Consider the following 12,182-nt stretch of genomic DNA (forward strand, 5'->3'; position numbering starts at 1 on the left):
CTTTGGTTATTTAGTGTCCTTTGGGGTTCCATATGAATTTTATGTTTGTTTTTTCTACTTCTGTAAAAAACAAAAATGATATTGGAATCTTGATGCTCCAGTCATGAACATGGAATATCTTTCCATTTATTTGTGTCTTTTTCACTTTCTTTCATCAATGTCTTATAGTTTTCAGTGTACAGATCTTTCACCTCTTTGTTTAAATTTATTCCTAGGTATTTTATTGTTTTTGATGCTATGGTAAGTGGGATTGTTTTCTTTATTTCTTTTTCAGGTAATTCATTGTTAGTATATAGAAATGCAGCTGATTTTTGTATATTGATTTTGTGTCCTGTAACTTTACTGAATTTGTTTATTAGTTCTAATAGTTTTTTGGTGGAGTCTTTAAGATTTTCTATGTATCAAATGATGTCATCTGCAAAAGGAGACAATTTTACTTGTTCTTTTCCAATTTGGATGCCCTTCCTTCCTCCCTCCCTCCCTTCCTTCCTTCCTTTCTCTGGCTAGGACTTCCAGTACCATGTTGAATAGGAGTGGTGAGAGTGGGCACTCTTGTCTTCTTCCTTATCTTAGAGGAAAAGCTTTCAACCTTTCACCATTGAGCATGATATTAGCTATGGGCTTGTCATATATGGACTTTCTTGTGTTGAGTTATGTTCCTTCTATACCCAATTCATTGAGAATTTTTATCATGAATGGATGTTGCATTTTGTCAAATGCTTTTTTTGCATCTATTGAGATGATCGTGTGATTTTTCTCTCTCATTCTATTAATGTGATGTATCACATTTGTTGATTTGTACATATTGAACCATCCTTGCATCTTAGGGATGCAAGATATAAAAAAGACATTATTTTTTATTGCTGATGGGAAAATGAAAAGTAATCTGTCAGCATCTATTAAAATGTAAAATGTGCATACCATTTGCCAAGCAGTTCTATATTGGCCAAATAACTTATGGTACTTCTATGGAATTATTTTACAGTTTTAAAACAATTGTTACATCTATTTTTTTATTTGAAGGACTCTCCACTATATATTATTAGAGGACTGTCTGCTATATATTATTAAATGCCTAAAGAAATTTCAGAGAATGTTTATTATACAATCCATTTTAAAAATTAAAATAGAATATATATTAGTATATATGGATGGGTTTGTATGAAATATATGAAAAGAGACATGCCAAGCCATTAACAATTGCTATATCATCAGGAGTGAAAAATGGGGAGCAAGAGGGGAGATTATTAATATCTATTCTATGCCACTTTATTGTTTAACTTGGTAAAACAAATGTTACATTTTAATTTTAAAAATATCATAAATGTCTTTCAATGATAAATATAAATACACATTATAGGACATTGGTAGTTTGGCTTTGAGCATATGTAAATACTGTATAGTATTAAGAAAGGAGAACCAACATTACTACATTTGGTCAGCGATGTCTTCATGGAGAAAACAGCAGGTCTCATTTGACCCATGTGTCAATATTCTATAAATCTACTTACAGTTAAGAAGTTTGGAATTTGAGTTTCTTCTTTTGACCGAATTAAAACTTAGTAATTTTAAGAAATAGTTACTAGGAAACCAGATTATACAATAAGTCACCCTAAACAAAAGAAAACAATGCTTCATTGTTTAGAATGTTAAGATCGTCCTGTTTTACTCTTTATAACTGCCCAATCTAAGGGTGAAGACCTACTGTGGCTAGCATAGCTATGGCTAAATTAAACACTATCTTTTTGAAAGTTGAGGGTCTTTTTTTTTTAACATACTTGCAATATATACACTTGAAACAAAGATTGTTTATCATTTTTCTTTTTTATTTCAGAACGCTTTACCCTGTACAGCTCTAAAAACCTTAGACAAGCATGGAATAAGTAAGTCTTTATAAAGATTGTGTTCATTCTCTCTCTCTTTCCCTTTTAATTTTTAACGCTCTCCTGAGAAGGTTGTCATGACATTTTTTCCTTTGTTCATCCAATTGTCCAATCATTTAACCAGTAAACAGTTATTAAGCCCTGACTGTGTGCCAGCTGCCATGTTCACCCTGAGCCAACAGTGTTGTATGAGTTTGGGTTCCTAGAGCAATGTGGCATTGCTTCAGAGCTGTAAATCCAAAAGTTCATTGGGGTCAACTTCTTGTAACTAGATTCCAAGAAATGTTTTAGCATGGGCAAAATAGCATTTATTAAGTGTAATATAATGACTGACTTTCTAATCTAAATAATGTTGGTGACAACCTTTGAGCTAGATAAAACTGATTTTATCAGATTTTTCCAATTTACCCATTTATTCCTCTAAGCTTTCTTGGGAAGCTAGGTACCTGTATCACTTGAAGTATATGTACTCCATTTATTTAATTTCTATTCTCTCATCTGACCTTGTTGAAATAGTTTTATTTATGGATTTCAAAATTTGACAAAATCTGAAGATCCGGCTTTCTCAAGTTATTCAGAGGTTTTATTGCAAGCCAACCTGTTAGTAAATCATTGAAAGTTGGAAAGCAGAGCAGTTGAGTCACTCTCATGTATTTGTGGGTATCATGTGTCAAGTGTTATGCTGGGGAAAAGGTAACCAGAACTGCTTTGATGAAATAAACTATGATTTTTCATAACAAAATTTTGTCAATGGAGAATGTACTGTTATTGTCTCCTTTTTTACTGTTATGACATGTTAAATTTTAGACACCATCAGTTATGAAAATAAAAAAACAAGAAAAAGCCTTTATATAATAAAAATGCCTTTAGTCAATGCTGTCAGTCAAAACAATGGATAGCTTATTATGAGGAATTCATGGGATGAATACATTAAATTCTACAGTGGTTTATTTGAAAAATTTGTCAGTTTATTTTGATTAAATTTATACGTGGAAGAACACACTGATATAAATATTTTTGTCTAATACAAGGTTTTGCATTTGCCATTTGAAGAGTCAGTTCTTCATATCTAGAGTCTCCCCTGGGAGGCATACCCTCTGCTGGGAGCATTCTGTATGTGTTCCTCACCCTCCTACCCTCCCCCTCACTTTACTGATCAGTGGTCTAACATTTTAATTATATGCTTCCATACACCAGGCAATATATGCAGTACACAGTTCCTACCTTAATTAAATGATCAAACACATTCCGCTCTCATAATTGTTCAAAAAGTTTGTCTAACCAGGTAACTACTTCACGAAATAATTCTTGATAAAACATTTGAGTCTCTAACCCTATCTTTGAAGTAACAGGAAAATCTGGCAAATGTACACATAGTAGCATTTGTGGGGAATAGCCTGCAATTTAGACGGCTTTCCACTTCCTTCCTTCAAAGGGACAGAGCTAGAATGACTTCCAAATCACCCAGGAAGATAAATGGTAGTTCCTATCCACTTAGAATGGTCTACAAAAGATGGGGAGGTCTGTAGATGATGCTAAGTGATATTTCTTCCTCTGGCCTCTGGTGGATATGACCCCACGCTGTTTACACCTGATCCACTCTAGTTGTTCATTTTTGCAACTTGTATTCAGCACCTGCCATCATAGGCATTCTAACACTCAGAGGAATGGCCTTTCTTGTTCAACTATTCCATAGTGCCTAGTGAGATGCGTATCAGAGAAGATGCTTTTGTGCATTTATGTTACTCTATCCCAGAAGAAACTAGGTTATTTCCTGTCTTTCAAAAAGGAAAGTAAAATTGAAGTAGTGTTCAAGCATCGCTTCACTTCATTCTGACCACCTAAGACCTGATGTCGTCCTTTCTCTGAGTGGAATCATTCACGTCGCAACAAGAGTAGTTAATTCTGTCGACAAAAATCAGGATGTGCAATCTTCTGGTATTGCTTCTTTAGAAATTTTAAAAACTATGTGCATTGTGCTCAATCTCTAAATTTTTCTTAGAAGATGCTAGATATCAGTAAATATGCTTTTCCTTTTGAGGGCAAATAAGAATTCTTTAGAATATGATTTTTCACAAAATGAAAACGCAATTTTTCTTTAAGCTATCACTTCAGAAACATTTATTGTTTGCATTTTCCATAAACATAGGATTTATAGTTTTTCTATGAAAACAAGTTCTAACATACTGAAGGAAGTATTAGATTTTCATGTAAAGTCTGTTTAATCCGTTGGTAGAAATTGCGGTTAATGTCTTTCTTTTGATCTCTCCATCACATAGGCTTTCTTGAAAAAATTAGAATTAATTCAAAGTCATTTAATAAACTGAGTTGTACCCTTAGATTACTTTTAAAATGTTTTAGGAAAAATATTAAAAGCGGAGCTTGATTTTAAAATTACAAACATGACTTGTTCAGAACCGTGCTATTTTTGAGTCCCCGTAAGTCTTATTTTTTGTTGACTTAAGGATTTATTTTAGAAAACACTAAGTAATAAAATCATCACTGAAAATATTATAAAAGTATTACTCTCTGGTATCCCATTGTTATGGACTGAATCCTTAGAGCCGAGCTATAGCCTCTAGCCAATTCAAACCCAATGTAATTTAGAGAGAACTGAGAAGTCAGAGACATTGATTACGTTATTGATTCTTTCTTCAAATGGACTTGTGACCTTGCGGCCACCGTCAACATTTCAACATCTCTCACTTCAAAGTGAGGTCTAGATTTGGAAGAACTGCGTTTAAAGGCTGTGAAGCAAGTTCTGGCTTTCTCCATCGCTGCTCACTAATTTGCTTTTCTACAGCACAATTACGAAACTAAAGCAATTGGTAAATTCTCTTGTACAGCAGTAATACGTTCAAAATAAAGTGAACTAATTTGCAAGATTTGAATTTGGATTCCATTTTGATGGGTTAATATAAGATAGACAGGTTAGCCTAAAAAAAAGTAAGTCACTGTTCAAAATTAGAAGTAACAATGGCTTTAAAAATATGCATTAACTCAGCTATTAAAGCTAGAGGATATGTTAACCTGCCTAAGAGAGTTAAGAATTTCTAGAGAAATGAATCCTCTCTTTGAATGGCTATAACAAGTGACCCAGTTTATTTGGGGGCAAAGTCTGCCCTAGGTAACACCCATGCAATTCCCTGCTGACTTCATTTATACCAGTAACCATGGGCGTAATTTTATCCTTTGAAGGATTTTTTAGTATTCTGGGGAAACAAAGCAGTGATGGGAGAAAAATATCAAAAGATCCAGCAGATATCTAAACTCAAAAGGATAATATAAAGAAGAAATTTTAATTATAGGATTGAGAATAATAAATATATATTAATAAAGAAAAGAAAGTCTTTTTATTCCCTCATGCTGGAAGTGCATGATCCATGTGGTCTCTTCCTACTTAAAGGAGATTTGGGATTAAAGGGAGACAAATCTTAATTTTATAAATACATGTACTGTTTTCTGTCTGCCTTCAAAACATTCCATTTTATTTCACTGGAGTTATAAAGACTCTCTCTATTTTTCTTCCAGATCTCTCTATTTATAGTTGTCTGACATTGGCATGTATGTGCAATCAACTAAGAATTTCAGCCACTTAAAAGATCTTTTATTATTTTGGCTGGAGAAGAAGTCTTAGTATATGCTCTCCAGCACAGTTAAGGGTAAGATTCCAGGAACAGATTTGCTTGTTTTGGAACTTTTTAACAGCTGAACAATTTTGGAGGTTTGAAAGTAGCAAAGAGAGAACTAAGCATAAATCCCCACAGTCACAGAAGACAGATTTGGAAAACATAGCTCATTGCTAATAAAGCGAAGCACGTCCACAGACATGACTACGTGTACGCCAACCCTGTCCTGCTAGCTCCACCCACATGCTCTCATTCTGCTTACAATCCTTCTTGTTAAAATCCAATTGTATTTCTCCTAAGAATTTAAAAAACTGATACTCTAAAATTGATAACAAATACAAGAGATATTGTAATGAAGCTACCTTTACGGAAATAGAAAAATAGAGAAGAAAACATTTACCTGCATATATTTGAAAGTCACAAACCCTGATATAGACGATTTAGAAGTATTTCCTAACTTTGTATTCTTGAATTTTCCTTGAATATTTTATCTATTTTGGTAGTTAACTTCCAAAACACATTTTAAAAATGACTTGCTAGATAGTTGTGTTACATGTACATAAAACATAATGTGTTTAAAATAATATTTAGAGGAATAACATGAATTTCGCTCTGTATATTTATGTTGGTGACTATCTATTGTATTTTTCTTATTGTCGTAATTGATTGCTTTCCTTTAAGATTTAAATGAGTGCCTTCTCAAGAAACCTAAAGGCCCTGTTTTCTACTCTGCCTTATTATTCTAAGTTGATCTAAAATTTTCTAAAATAATAGCATATGGCAAAGTAAGTGAGCTTTCCGTTTCTTTGCCAGTTGTTTAGAAATGTGAGAGGCAGTCAGAGCAGTTATCAACACTAGGAGGAGCACTTGAGTTGAGCCAGATCTTTAAATCATCTTTCTCTACTTTCACATTTTTTCTTTGTTGATCATTTTTGTTATTATTCTATTTACTTCAAAGTAACAGTTTTAATTTATTTAGTGCCTGGAGATTTCTTCTCACAATATTTTCAAAGAAATTATTATTTCCATCATCAACACCCTTTTCTTAGGGATGGGTTTCCTGGGATGAAAAGCTCTACAGCAGACACTAAAGCAGACATTTTGGAATTCCATCCTCTCAACTCAAAGGATGAGCAGGGGCTGCAATAGTCAACTGCCCAGCTCTGTGGATTCCTTATATTCATCATATTCGTTTTATTCATATGTCCAGCATTGGGAGGCCACGTGGGGTATGGTTCCTCACCACATTCCATACCCTTGAAAATACATTTTTCAACACATGGACAGTCAGATCCAAGTAGGTCTCTTGTCCTGACCTTGGACAACCACACGTGGTATTGTTTGGAGGCCCCAAAATCTCATCTGCCTGCTTGAAAGTCATAGTTCAGGGCAATTTCTAAGGACATTCATTTTTACAAGAATGGATCATTGGTTCAGTTCCTGAAAGGATTATTTAGGTGTGATGTTTATCACATCCATTAAACCCCTTGCCATGTAACAGAAAGGAGTTCTTCCAGAAAATTGCAGAGTGGATTCTTGAAAGGAAAAGGAGGAGGTCCTAAAATAAGAGATGGTTTCCAGGCTCTGATGGGAGGCCTAGAGAGTCTCAAAGAAGACAGCATGAAGATCCACCCAAAGACACAGGTTGGGGACAGGTGCCAGGAGAACAAAGAGAGAACTGTGCAAGAGAAAGTTGGCAAATTTGCTGAAGGCCTAGCCCTGATCACTTATAGTAGCAACAGCATAAATGTGATAACATGTGAAACGTACCTAGTCAAAGACCTAACATACACTCACTGCTCCATAGTCATAGCTGTGATGGGAGTAGTAATGGTAATTAACATTTGGGCAGTCTTTTGCAATATAGGATTTCCTTTCTTATATGTTGTCACATCCTTACAACAATCTTGAGAGGTAGTCAGGGAAGATATTATCATCTCTATTTTATAACTTGAAATAAAAAACATGCTCAGTAAGGTCAAATGATCAGTGCTGTTGAGAATTACAGCTTGGAACATATGGCCCAATGAATCCTGTGAAAGAAATATCATCAGTTTAAAAACTCTGATATTCCAGTGTTTATCACCATCTGATTTTATTTTGTTCTTACTACAAATTTGGGTAGGGAGATCTCTTCTGAGAACTGATGACATTTGTTCCCAGTCTAGGGTTTAGGCAGCAGGAGAGCTGGAATGAAGTAGAAAGCTGACTTTCTCTATCCTGGGGAGATAGAGTTCACAGCAGGCTGACCACCCACTCAGGCCCTGCTGGTGAGATTTGCCACCTGTTCCATACAGCTCCCACTGCCCCCAATGAGATTATTCTCATTTTGGTCATTGCCAGATTTCTTGTCCATGTCTGTCTTTTTGTAGCGAAGAATTCACTGTCATTAATAAACCCTGGTGATGGTTGAGGGCAGGCCCCGTGCTGTTTGTTATCTGTCAGACATGAGTTTTTTGTTCCCCTTCTGATAGAGAGAAAATATTCGTCTTCTCTCTTACTAATTGGCAGTACGTGCCAGGCTTGGGAGTCAGCAGCAGCCGTTGTTTTTCATCCGTTCAGATTATGTCTTGGATTCCTCATCCAAAATTATAGACTTATGGTGCAGCTAATGCCTTCCTTCTGCCATCCAGCTCATTAAAGAAGAAAACCAACCATGCTTCTGAAGCATCTCAGAGCTTCCAGGAACAGCCAGGCTGCTCATGTCCTTGAAAAGAGGATGATAGATTTAGGCTTTCTCATACTGCTCCCCAAAACAGATTCTAGAAGTGTGAAGTGAAGAAGTTCTTCTGCTTCTTCAAAATAAAAAATGGTGTATTTGTATTCTGTGACTGCCGTAACAAATTACCATAAATTTATTGGTGTAAAACACCACAAACGTATTATTCACAGTCCCATTGGGCAGAAGTCTGGATGGGCTCAACTGGTGTCTCTGATCTGGATATCACAAGGCCGAAACCAAGGTGTTGGTAGGCCCGGGCTCTGTCTGCAGGCTCTAGTGGGGAATCTGCATTTAGACTGCTGGCAGAATTTAGTTTCTTATGGTTGTCACTCTGAGGCCCTGTTTCCTTGCTGGTTGTCAGCTGGGAGCCTCACCCAGCTCCCAAAGGCCCCCTCTGTTACTCATCATGCTTCGCCCTCCTTCAAAGCAGCAGCAGTGCCGTGAATCTCTCCTACTTCAGATCTCTCTCACTCCCCCTTTTGCACATCTCTTCTGCCTCCAGTGGGAGAAAGTTCTAAGGCTCACCTGTATAATCCAGGTTAATCTCCCTATTTTAAGGTCTTTAACCTTAGTTACATCTGCAAAGTCCCTTTTGCCATGGAAAGTAACATTCACAGGCTTCAGGGATTAGCAAGTGGACATCTTTGGGATTGTTCAGCTTTTCACAAGTGGGTACTGAGTGCTGGGGTTTCCTGTTCATTGATGAGTCAAGAGATGAGGGGCCAGGGGCAAACCCAGGCCTCGCCAGGTCAGACACAGTCTGTTTTGCCTGATCTCTGGCCCATCAGATGACAAGCGTAGGCCTCTGACTCCGGCGCTTCCACATTGCCTGGTTCACATTAGGTACCCTCGAAACTATGTATAAGGAAGAAATCCTTTTCCATCCCTAGTATAGAGTTAGAAATTGTTCTCAGGAAGGCTCATAGTCTCTGAGATAACTAAAAGTTTGGTTTGACATTTCTGTACCCTGTACAGAGCAGTGCTGTCCAATAGAACCTTCTCTGTTGATGAAAATCTTCTATATCTGCCCACCCAGAGCAGCAGCCATTGGCCCCCTGTGGCTCTTGAGCACTTGACATGTGTCTCTTGTGACTTAGGAACTGAATTTTAAATTTTATTTAAATTTAATAATTCAAATGTAAATAACCATATTGGACAGCACAATTGTAGATCAACATACAAACTATTCATTTGTTTTAAGGGCCCACCAGTGTAATAACAATGTGGATGCCTGTTGCTTGGGAAACTACACTGAAGAATCCTTGCATTTTACACTCAAGTGTCCAGAGGTCTTGCTTTATATTTTTGCTGCTCACCTCTGTCTTTTATTTGTAAGCACTTGGAGAGGACGATAGCTCTGGAGGACCCCATAAGTGTAATAAATCTGCAGAGGGAGTAGTGGAAGTATCAAAGAACAGCCAGCAGCCGTTCCTTCTGCTCCTCCTCCCTCTAGGAGCCACGCTGTTCCCTCCTGAGGGGCACTGCCGATTGCAAGTGTCTCTATTCCTTTCTCCTTCTTGTGTTCTCTCTCTCTCTCTTCTGTTGGGAACTGCTAGGGGTTAGAAACACAGCTCTCTACCCTGTTTGAACTCCCTTAGGAATTCACCTCTCTGCTGTTGTTCCCGGCCCCCTTGATCTCCCCTAACTCTACTCAGAAAATATCATACAGGCTCAGCTTCCTCTTCACCACGTATGAGATGCTATTGAGAGGGGCTCCATTTTCTAAATAACCCTCCCAAATTGAGAGCCAGGTCTTCTTCACTGGGTCCCTGTCGGTACATATGTTAATTCTTCAGCTTCAGAACATTGAAAATTGCCACATGGGAAAAAGTGGAGCATGAACAGAAATGCGGAAGTTTTTACTGCTCTTTATTTATTTAAAAAAAAAAAACAAAAAAAACGCTGGATTTGAGATCCCTTTCCTCAATACTTACTTGTTCATTTTCTTTTCATTAAGAAATGTTTATGAATTTAGTGAATTTGCAGCTTCAAAATTAAGATGAACATAAGTTAAGTCACTGGAGAAAGAGATGATTTTAACGACAGTGACATCTTTTGTATCCACTGGTGCCTACTCCACACTCTACCTTGGTTTATTATCATGAAAATTAGGATTGGATGAGGGGCCCAATCATCATTTGGGGAGACTTCCTATAAAGTTTGGGCTCAACTTCCACTCACTGTGAAGATACAGTTAATAGACTATTCATGTTGACATGTACATTCAACGTCTGCTCTGTAGGTCCTACTGACTTTGTAAGAATACACAGTCTATAAATATTGTTAATATGAACCAAGAAAGAATAGAAAAGAGGAAGGAAGGCTGCAAAAGCTCCTTATTGGCACAAATGGCAAAAAAAGCACCTAAAGTCAGCATAATCTTTGGTATCATAGGGGCCAAGTTCTAATCTTAGATATACTACTGAACCATATAATATTTAGGAAGTTCACTAACCAATCTGAGCCCCAATTTTCAATCTTTAAAACCCTTGGCAGGATTATTGTAAGGATTGACTACGTTGAGGGTGTAAATAACAGAGCACCTTCAGCAAACGTTAGCTTATGCCCCTTTGTTTTTCAGGACACCCTGCCCTCCTGTGCCAGTCAGAGCATTTCAAATAAGCAGTTGTCCTTGAACATGAATACCATTGTTATACAGGGTCCCCAGACATCTTCTAGAATGTTCCTTCTACCTTTCTAGGAGCACATGCTAAACTGCTTGGTCTCCAAATCATTTTTTAAAAATATTTCTTGTGTAGAAACAAGATTCCCCCTTCCCCAGCAGTTCCTTCCTTAGAGTGATATGTTAACAAATAGGATTGTACATAATTAATGCAAAACTGTGATTTTTCCTAAGTCTTGAAACACATCTATTAGACAGTTTTCCTAATTAGATTGAGAGAAACCCGTAGATAAACACTGTTAGCAAGTTCAGAGCGTCTGTTAGAACTTTTCTGCGATGCTCTCTGTATGTGAACTGATGGGGAAGCCTAAAGCAGGGGTATAGGGCCAGGGTGTCCACTTGACTCAGGGGGTCCCAGTGATGAGACTGAAAGTAGTTGTTCTTGCTGTTTAAGGCTTTTAAATGGGGAGAGTGAATGACTTACCTCTAAAAACACAATGAATAAAGGCTGAGAGCATGGCTTTGGATTAGTACCCCTGTCATCACTGGGGAGCAAGCCGGTAGGGGACTCCAAAGGTAACCAGCCTTTCTCTTGCAGACACTGTGCCAAGTCCATACCCTAAGGCACAAATCCCACGTTACCTTGTTATACCCATCACGGGAGTGACGTTAACATTAGATTTTGTTATGTCTTTAACAGCATCAACAAAGATACATTAAAATGGTGTACACACACACATATACAACCCCCAAATCAATTATTTTTTCTCTTATCCAAAAGAGCATTTTTAGATCATTTTGGCATTTTGAGGATCTCAGAAAAATCTAGTGGTGATTTACAGCAGACGTCTCATGGTGAGTATATATGTGTGTGTTTATTATTAATCAGACTATAAATGAGATATAAATGAATAGAAATATTAACACAAAGGAATCAATAGTTCTGGCACTCACTACGTTGTTATACAGCATATCTTTGTGTATCTCTATATGAATTCTCTGCTAGGCCTCAGCTGCATTTAATCCCTCAAGACTTGATATACAAACATAATGCCAAATAAAGAACTTCCCTTAAATTATTCAAATCTCCCCATAAATGATTTCCACTCTTCCTGCAATGAAAAACATTTGATCATAAATTCAATTAAATCAGCCATCATCTTTGTGATGCTTGTCCAGCTAAATCCTTTAGTGACTAAAGCAATAAACATACCAGCTGTGTGTGTGCATGTGCGTGTGTGAGAGAAAATGTGTGTGTTTATGGCACAACAGTTATGGAAGAATCGATTTGAAGTAAAGATGAAGGGTAGTTCTCATTTCTTAGG

At 37.0% G+C, this 12,182-nt stretch overlaps 1 protein-coding gene across 6 annotated transcripts in view; it reads left to right on the forward strand.

The window, feature by feature from the left end:
- Positions 1 to 12,182, forward strand: part of CDK14 (cyclin dependent kinase 14) — a 549,770-nt gene that overhangs the window by 434,119 nt on the left and 103,469 nt on the right. For all 6 annotated transcript variants that reach the window (XM_023639167.2, XM_070264492.1, XM_070264491.1 and 3 more), the window contains one exon: positions 1,835 to 1,883. In XM_023639167.2, the coding sequence (XP_023494935.1) occupies positions 1,835 to 1,883 (49 nt within the window). The remainder of the gene's footprint in view (positions 1 to 1,834; positions 1,884 to 12,182) is intronic.

Source organism: Equus caballus, chromosome 4 (assembly GCF_041296265.1).
Source record: "Equus caballus isolate H_3958 breed thoroughbred chromosome 4, TB-T2T, whole genome shotgun sequence".
Classification (NCBI taxonomy): domain Eukaryota; kingdom Metazoa; phylum Chordata; class Mammalia; order Perissodactyla; family Equidae; genus Equus; species Equus caballus.